We start from the raw sequence: 8,748 nt of genomic DNA, 5'->3' as shown, positions 1-8,748 counted from the left end.
TCTACTCCCGCCCTGCGCGGAGCCACGGCCGCTAATTACAGCTAATTATAGCCCCGGGGCTGCGGCCGCCCCACCCTGCCACGGCCCCGGGCACCCCGGCCATGAACCGGCCCCGGCCTCCGCTGGGTCCGGCCGGGGCGGGCCCGGGCTGGGCGGCTCCGAAGGCAGCAGCGTTGGGGGGTCCGGCCGCACCCCGCGGCCCGGCCTGTGGCAAACGCCTGCCCCTCACCGCACACGGAGAGACGGGAACGTAGAAGCGGACCGGGGTCTGACGGGGTCCGGGGGGGTGGGAGCAGGAGGGGCTCTGGACGGTGGAGGGACACGGGAGGGCCTTGTAAATGGTGTGGGGCAGGTGGTGGGCATGGTTAGACAGGGGACATCCTTCCTGATGGTACCCAGTGTCCCTTAGGGACCCCAGAGCCCTCAGCAGAGGGGTGCTTTGGCTGCAGCCTGCCCACCCAATGCCCCTTCCCCCTGAGCGCTGCAATCCCACAGCCCAGGAGGGTGATGCCCCCTGCCCTGCACCTTGGGGGTTTCACCATGCTGTGGGGCTCACCACCATGGGGGCTCCCCACACCACAGCCAGTGACAGAGCACTTGGAGGCCATGTCCAAAGGATTGTCTTTATTAAAAACGGGCAGATGGAGGTGGGCAGAGCGGGCAGGAGTGAGGCAGAGCCCCCAGCCCTGCCCTGGCCGAGTCCCTGGGTGCCAGCTCCCAGTGTATCCCAGCCCGGATGGCTCAGGAAAAAGACAAAGTCATTGAAATCCGTGCGTGGTTTGCACCAGGCAAACACCTCTGCAGGCACTGGCAGGGCTGGCACAACAGGAGTCCTGCTCCCCAGCCGGGTAGCTCCCAAGGGGCAACCCCAGAGCTCCCAGCCCCCTCCTGCTGGGGAACAGCAGAGCCCCCACCTCAGCTGGGGCTGCCCCACAGCCTGCACTGCCCCCCATGCCCCAGGGAGGAGGCTGTAAGCTGGGGGCGGTGGGCAGGGAGCAGCACACCAGCCACAGGAGTCCGGTCGGGCCCTCAGTGCTGGGGGCACTGCAGGATATCGTACTTGACGTAGCCCACCCGGTCCACCTGGTAGCGCGGTGTCATCCTCCAGTAGAAGCTGCCATGGCAGAAGTAGTACTTGTCTGGGCAAGGAGGGAAGCAGGGTCAGCAGGAGGCCAGACCTGAGAGCACCCAACCCAGTGGCCACCCATGTGCTATGGGCACAGGGATCTGCCTCTGGCATGGAGCACTTCGTGGGCCCCTGTCACCCCCACCACAGGGACTCACTGGGCTGACAGCACTTCCTGCTCCTGAGCCATTCCCCAGAGCTGTGATGTACCCACAGGAGGCTCATGGCAGCCCAGGAGCGACCGCCCACCTCTCACCCACCAGGTCCCAGCTCACCTTGGTAGAGGAAGACGTTGCGTGCATCAAGGGGAACGCCAGTGAAGACATCATCAGTGGCACGGGGGTAGCCCTTGTCCACCCTCTGCACCTTCACGTCCAGCCTGTGAGGAGAGCAGAGCCGTGCTTAGGGTGCCTGGAGCCCCTCTCTGGGGCAGCCGGTGGTCACCACCGCCACCATCAGACCTGCTCACCTCCAGTAGCTCTCCCCGCTGAAGAGCAGCACTTTACCACGGCCCCGCTGCAGGGCCCCTGAGATGCGCCCGGCTTCCTTGCCAATGCCCAACTTCTCGATGCCCCGGGGGCCCAACACGCTTTTGCCAGAGAACACCCAGAACTGCCGACCTACAGCCGGAGAGAGCACTGGAGTCAGCAGGCGCTGAGGTGCCGGCATGGCACCAGGCTCCTCACAGCGCCAGCAGCACCGGGGGCGAAGGCAGCAGGAGCAGAGCTCACCGGAGAAGAAGAAGATCCTCTTGGTGAGCACGTCCTGAAAAGCAGCATCGATGACAGCTGGGAGGCCAGGCCAAGTGTCCGCAATAGAGAAGGCACCCTGGATGCCCGAATCCCAGAAGGATGAGAGGGTCCAGTATTTCCTGGTGGGGAAGGTCAGCCATCCCGATTACTGTGGCCAGGCACAGCCCCGTGTTCCCCCACACCCCTCCATCACCACAGCACACATCAGGGCAGGAGGTGCCAGGCACAGCTGCTCACCCATCCTTGAAGAAGTGTAGCTGCCCATTGATCTCTGTGATAGCATCAAAGTTCTTCTCCACACAAGCATCTTGGCTGGGGTCCACAGGAATGGGCTCAGCTGTGGGCTCCGGCGTCTCCTCCTCTTCCTCCTCAGTGGTGGAGGTGCTGCCGGCTTCCGTGGGCAGGGGCTGGGCTTCCTCAGTGGGTGCAGGCACAGGGGCAGTGGGCTCAGGGCCAGAGCCACGACCTGAGCCAATGCAGGGGAGCGAGTGAGGCTGGGGCCAGCCCAGCACTGTGGGGCCCCAGCACTCCTGCTGCACCACAGCTGCTCACCATAGAGGTACTGGATGCCCCGGACATCATCCGGGTCCAGCTGGAAGTCCTGGACGTAGCTGTACATGGGGTACATCAGGGCCTCACGCACACTGGAGTGGTCCAGCCCCAGCGAGTGCCCGAACTCATGAGCAGCCACCAGGAAGATGCTGTAACCTGGGGGAAAGCACCAGCCTCTGTGTCTGGTGGGGTGGGACACAACACACAGGCCAGGGACCATGACCCCACGCCAGCACGGTACCTCTGTCAGGGCAGAAGCCCCACTTCTTGTCGGTGTCATAGTTGCTGGTTGTGGCACACCAGAGCTTGCCGTCCTGCCGGCCCTGGCTGGTGCAGGCACTGTAGGACTGCCCCAGGAAGGTGAAGGGGAACACACACGGGTCCCCCTGGGAGTTGCCGCCGATCACTGCCGTGTCTGCAGTGTAGCAGCGTCACTGGGGCTGGCCCCAGACCCCAGCCACACTGGCCAGGCCATGGGACAGCCCCAGTACCCCTCTGGTGCCCATCCTGTGCCCAGAGACCAGCTCCCTTTGCCCTTCGCACCTCGGTTGGGGCAGAAGCCGTATTTCTTGTCCTGGTCGAAGTTGCTGGTGGTGGCACACCAGCGGTAGCCGTCGGAGCGCCCGTCCGTGGTGCAGGCATTGTAGGAGGTGCCGTCAAAGATAAAGGGGAAGACGCAGGGGGCCCCATCGCTGTTGCCGCCGTTGGTGTAGAGGACTGTGGGGTGAGGAGGGGTGAGGACAGCTCTGGGCTCTGGGGCCGGGCAGGGGCTGCAGCTGCTGCTACTCACGCTCGCTGGGGCAGAAGCCGTATTTCTTGTCGTGGTCATAGCTGGCAGTGGTGGCACACCAGGGCAGCCCGTCCGTGCGCCCCTCCGTGATGCACCGCGAGTAGGAGCGGCCCTCGAAGACAAAGGGGAAGTGGCATTCGGCCCCATTAGCGTTCCCATGACGGGTCTTCACCACTGCTCGGAGAGGGGCGGCTCAGTGACGGGGCTGGGCAGGTGCCATCAGCCCCCCGCCACCCGCCACGCTCTGCCCTTACCTAAGCCTGTTCCCAGTGTCCAGAGCTCGTCATCATCAAAGTGGGCATCGCCCTGGATGCCGCGGCCAGGGGGAAAGGCGTGAGCCAGGAGCCCGTCCTTGCCATCGAAAGGGTACCCGTCCCCATGCTCTGTGGGGACAAGCACCCTCAGAGCCGGCTCCAATCAACAAGGCCCTGTGCCCCTGGTGTGTGCACGGACCCCTGAGTACATGCCCCACGTCCCACATATGCCTTGTTGGCACATGAGGGGATCCCAGACATAGTGTAGGGTGATGATTCCATGGCAGGGACATCACTGGTCCCTTCCCCATGGCTGAGCCATCTCCCAGCTTCCTGCCTGCCTGTGAAACGTCACCTTGGCTGCCGAACATGATCATGATGTCTGCCTCGCCACTATAGATCTGGGTGAAGGTGAGAGGGGTCACGTCGCTCCACACTTTGAATGCCCTCTTGAAGGCATCATCGATCACGGCACGGTCCAGGTCAGGGGAGTAATTCATCACCCTGGGGGGGAGCAGGGGATCAGCACTGCCAGGTCCTGGTTCCCGGCTCAGAAGTGACCCTGCTTTGGGTGTGCAGAGGGAACCATTGCCCTGCGGCCATGAGGCTTCATCTCCCGGGGCACACTCACCGGTACGTCAGGTCTGTGTGGTCCCACTTGAGGTCCCCCTCGAAGGTGAGGAAGGTTCCGACGTCGGGGACACCACAGCGAGGGGCTCGCATGGCCTCCAGCGTGGCAGTGTCCAGCTCCCCCGTCTCCTCCAGGCCCAGCTTCCTCTGCATCCGGCGCAGAGCCTTGGCCAGGGACACGTGCTTGGTGCCGGTTCGCGCCTCGGCCTCCGTGGTGTATCCGAACCGCAGCAGGTATCTCTGCAGGGAAAGGCAGCGCCGGGGGCTGAGCGCGGCCGGGGGGGCTCCGGGATCCCGGGCACCGCACACCCGGGTGACCCCCGCCGAGGGGCACCCACCGCTGCCCAGAGCCCTGCGGGTCCGGGGGTGCTCCCCTCACCTCCGCCAGCTCCCGGTCGGACACGGCGCTGAGCTCCCCCAGGAAGGTGACCACTGCCTGCGGTGTGCTCTGCAGTGTGCTCTGCATCGGGGCCGCGCAGCAGGAGGCTGCCAACAGCCCCAGGGCCAGCGGCACCAGCACTGCGGGGGCCATGGTGCACGGGGCAGGAGGGCTCTGCTGTGCCGGTCCCAGTGCTGGCTCCTGCGCCTATTTATGGTCGGGAGGGCAGTGAGTCACCCTCAGACCCCTCGACTCACGCTCCCTTCCCACGGTGACGAAACGCACACTCAGGCTCCTCTGTTCATGGCCTTTAACTGTTTCATCACCTTGTTTACAAAACACACTCGGTCCTGCATCACCCGCGGTGCGAGGGAGGGTGACGGGCACAGCACAGTGGTCCTGAGGCTGCCAGGATTGCCCTGCTCAAGGCCACAGTGGCAGTGGGGACAGCAGCGGGGTCAGGGAGGCCAGAGGCTGCCCAGGTGCTCAGGACCTTGCAGCCATGTCACCACATGGGCTTACTGATGCTGAGCTCAGCTGGCTGAGGGCTGATGTAGCCAGAGCCTGACCTGCCAGGACCTGGGTGGGCATCGGGGAAGGAGTTCTCCTGCCCAGAGCCCTGTGCCTGCAGTCACTTGCCCAGGAGCTGCACACCAGAGCTTGGGCCCTGACTGGGATGCAATGCTCATCCCCATGTCCCTGCTGTGGCTGCATCACCCCAGTGGGACAGAGCATTCCCTGCACAGACAATCCCTGTGGCTCATCACCCCACAGATGCCTCTAATCCAGCAGCTGCCTGCCAGAGCCCTGTGGGACTGGGCAGCACATGCTTGGGAGCATCTCCATGCCTGGGGTGCACAGGGTGCCCCATCCTCACTGCTGGCTGCTCCACAGGTCACTGTTGATGCAAATTCCCACCTGGCACAACACAAACCTCACCATGGGATGGTGTTTTCCTGCTTCTCTCAAAGTGCCTACGCTTGTGGGAACAGGAGTGGTGAAGGGGAAAGCAAACAGGGATGAGAAGTGAGGGAAAACAGATGGCAGAGCGGGGAGGAAGGCGCAGTGTCAGCGGCATGCAGGAGGGGGGTGCAGCCCAGCGACGTTGCCTGGGGTGCAGGTCTCGGGGTGGGTGCCCCTTCCCCAGCTCTTGCTGACGGTGCCCCACAAGGACGATCCCCCTGCGCTGCCCCATTGCTGTTGGTGCCCTGTGCTCCCCAAGGCCCGGTGCTATGCCCCTGCAGCCACCACCTCCCCACATCACCCTGGCTCCGGATGAATGGAGCAAACCACTCCTGGCACAGCCGGTGTAGGAACAGGTTCCAGCAGTGCCCAGCACGGCTGGGGCATGGCAAGAGGAGAGGGGCTCATCCCTGGGGGAGCATCGCGCACGCAGGGCAGGGGGCTCGTGGAAGAGCTCACCCTGGGCACAGGCTCTGCCCAAGACCCCCTCATGGCCCAGTGACAAGTGGTGGGCACCGGTGCTGGGCAGACACAGCACCAGGGCCACAGGTGGTTGGGTGCCAGGAGCTCATGGACAGCACTGGGAAGAAGCGGTGCTGGGAACTTGTGGGGTTGCCTCACTCCCCACCACAGCCCTGCAAGCGCAGCCCTGGCTCCCAGGCGCAGGAAGTTGCTCCACAAGCAGCTGCTGTGCCATGTCCTGGGGTGACAAACACATCCAGCCCGACCTGCTCCCAGTGGAACACAGGACAGGGACCCCCACACACAGCCCCCTCTGCGGGGTCCAGCCTGGTACCCCTCAGCCCTATGCCCGGCTCAGCTCTTGGCAAGGCAGGAGGCAGCGGCTCCTCGTGCTCACTGCCCAGGAGCTCCCTGGGGCTGTGGCAGATCCCTGGGCCTTTCCCATGCTATTCCCATCACTCATTTCTACCGCATGCAAGAGCCACAGCTCCCACAGCCTGGGCTCACTGCCATGGCACAGCCTGCACCGCACGGCACTGCCTGCGGCACCCGAGGGCAGAGCCATGGTCCAGCAGAGCAGAGCTGGCACAGACAGGGCTCTGAGAGCAGGCACAAGTGATGGCAGGAGGAGCCAACACGTATCCACATGGCACACAGCCCGTGCTTGCCTGGCCCCTCCAGTGCTGGGTGCACAGCTCCGGGGGGCTCAGGACAACGGCCCAGCTCCTCCTGGAGCTGTTCCCGCAGGGGGCTCTGGCTGCAGGTCTGCCCCTGGCCCAGCCTCTCCCCCTGACTCACGGCCCCGCTCACCAGCTTCCTCCTGGCACCAGCCTGGGGATTTTCTGATGACTGTGGAAGCTCCGCAGGGAGCAGAGGCAGGGCTGGGGCACCAGGAAACCCCCGTGTCTGCCTGCACCGGCCCCAGAGCTGGGCAGGGGAAGTCCATGGGGATGGGCTCGGTGCTGCTGGAAACAGAACACTTCGGCTACAGGGAGCTGGGGCATCGGTCCCTTGAGATGGGCACATGTGGAGGGATGCTTAGGGCAGCCGCTGCAGCTAATGGGAGAGGAGGGCAGCCATGAGCACAGGCAGTGCAGCAGCACCAGGGGACTTTGGTTGTCAGGGACTGCAGGAGCATCCCAGCCCAGCCCTCATCCACCCAGAGGCACCGTTCACACCCAAAGCCCCTGTAAGGACAAGTGACATGGAAAAACCCACACAGACACTGTCCATCCCAGCTGCTGCTGAGCCACGAGGCTGCCCGTCACCACCGGCACTGCCAAAAGGGGAAGGAAGAGCCACCGCAGCCCCTTCCCACGCCCTTACTCATGGCCACCCTCACACTGGTGGCCACTGCCGGGAGACTCCTGTGGGAAACTGGCCCAGGACCCACCTGGGGCCAGGATCAGTGCTGGAGAGGCAGCGGCTCTGCCTGTGGCAGGGGCTCACCAGACATGGTGGCACCTCTGTAGGTTACAGGTCTCCAGCCAGGCCAGCAGTGGGGTCAGGGGGATGGGACCCCCAGAGCCAGGCTGCTCCCCAGCTCCTCTCCCCCAGCACTGGTGAGCAGGGGGGGTCAGGCAGGGAGGTGAGGTCTGACGGCTCAGCCCTGGGGTGCACCGCAGCAGTGCCAAGGTGAGAGCTGAGGATAGGGGATGAGGGGACACGCAGCTGCCACAGCCGGTGCCTCACACCGGGCACAGGGAGTGAGCAGGAAGGGGAAGCAGAGGGGGTAGAGTCAGTGTCTTGTGTGGGTGAGACAGCACCGGGTCAGGGAGAGCAAAGTGCTGCCAACGGGCACCGTGGCCCGTGCCGAGGGCAGGGACTGCTCGAACCCGGCAGCCACCATACAACACACGTGTGCCCCGGCTGCTGCGGCAGAGCCAGACACCGGCACAAGCCCCAGGCCTGGCCCTGCTGCCATCCTATGGGCCCTGCAGCACCCTGAGCCCAGGGAGTGGGGCTACTGCCTGCACTCCGGCTGCCCCGGCCATCACTGGACACTGTGTCCCGAACATGGGGATGCTCGGTGCGGGAGCAGGACCAGAGGCCCAGGGAGCAGCTCTGTGTGCGTCAGCAGCTTTGGGAGCCCCATCACTGCTGCTCCAGGGCTCCAGACAGAAACAACATTCCTGCACACACTCCGTGTCTGCCGCCTGCCCCGCGTGGGTCGGGATCAGCTCCTCCAGCTGCGCCCAGGACCCTGCTTGGCAAAGCACAGAACGTGCCGCGGTCCTGCAGAGCTGCAGCCCTGCCATGCACCACAGCAGCGAGGGCCCTGCCTGTCCCTGCCCGTCCCTGCCCGTCCCTGCCTGTCCCTGCCCCGGGGTCTGGTCCCCAGTCCTGCTGCTGCTCTGTCTGGGTGAGGCTGACGCAGCGGCTGTCAGTGAGCATCACCTCTGCCTGCAGGCACTGAAACCAGCACAGCAGCTTCACCCCTCGGCAGCACCAATCCCAGCCCCGAGCCGCCCATGACGGATCCCACCCGGGTGGGTGGCACAGTCACCTCCCCGCATCGGGCTGGGACATTCCCTGCTCCACACCTTCCCTGGCCCCTGCACCCCTCAGGAACCTGCTGCCTGCCCCTCAGGGATGTGGATCAAGGGTCTCCCACCCCATGCTCTGCTCTTCCAGGCACCAGGGCCGGCAGCCGGCAGTGGCACAACCTGTGCCAGGGCAGTACTGGACATAGCCCTGCTGATGGTGGAGGGGACCCAGTGCATTCTGAGCCATCGCCACAGCCTCTACGCTCCCTGGTGCCATGGGATGGAGAGGAAACCAGCTCCTGTGTGCTGGGAAGCCTTCAAGGTGGGAAACCCAGGAAGGGTTTGAAGACATTC

The 8,748-nt window shown here is 64.8% G+C and overlaps 1 protein-coding gene across 1 annotated transcript; it reads right to left on the bottom strand.

Annotated features, from left to right (window-relative positions):
- Positions 1-604: 604 nt before the first annotated feature.
- MMP9 (matrix metallopeptidase 9) lies at positions 605-4,692 on the bottom strand. The gene is made up of 13 exons (XM_034067222.1): positions 4,484-4,692; positions 4,106-4,344; positions 3,830-3,978; positions 3,475-3,603; positions 3,221-3,394; positions 2,974-3,147; positions 2,672-2,845; positions 2,431-2,586; positions 2,116-2,344; positions 1,858-1,997; positions 1,596-1,746; positions 1,402-1,505; positions 605-1,139 (listed from the first exon to the last, which is right to left on the bottom strand). The coding sequence occupies exons 1-13, from the start codon at positions 4,634-4,636 to the stop codon at positions 1,030-1,032; spliced, it is 2,082 nt and encodes a 693-aa protein (XP_033923113.1). The 5' UTR covers positions 4,637-4,692; the 3' UTR covers positions 605-1,029.
- Positions 4,693-8,748: the final 4,056 nt, after the last annotated feature.

Source organism: Melopsittacus undulatus, chromosome 10 (genome assembly GCF_012275295.1).
Source record: "Melopsittacus undulatus isolate bMelUnd1 chromosome 10, bMelUnd1.mat.Z, whole genome shotgun sequence".
NCBI classification, from domain to species: Eukaryota; Metazoa; Chordata; class Aves; order Psittaciformes; family Psittaculidae; genus Melopsittacus; species Melopsittacus undulatus.
The sequence above is the reverse complement of the archived record's forward strand: the minus strand, read 5'-3'. Positions and strand labels throughout refer to the sequence as shown.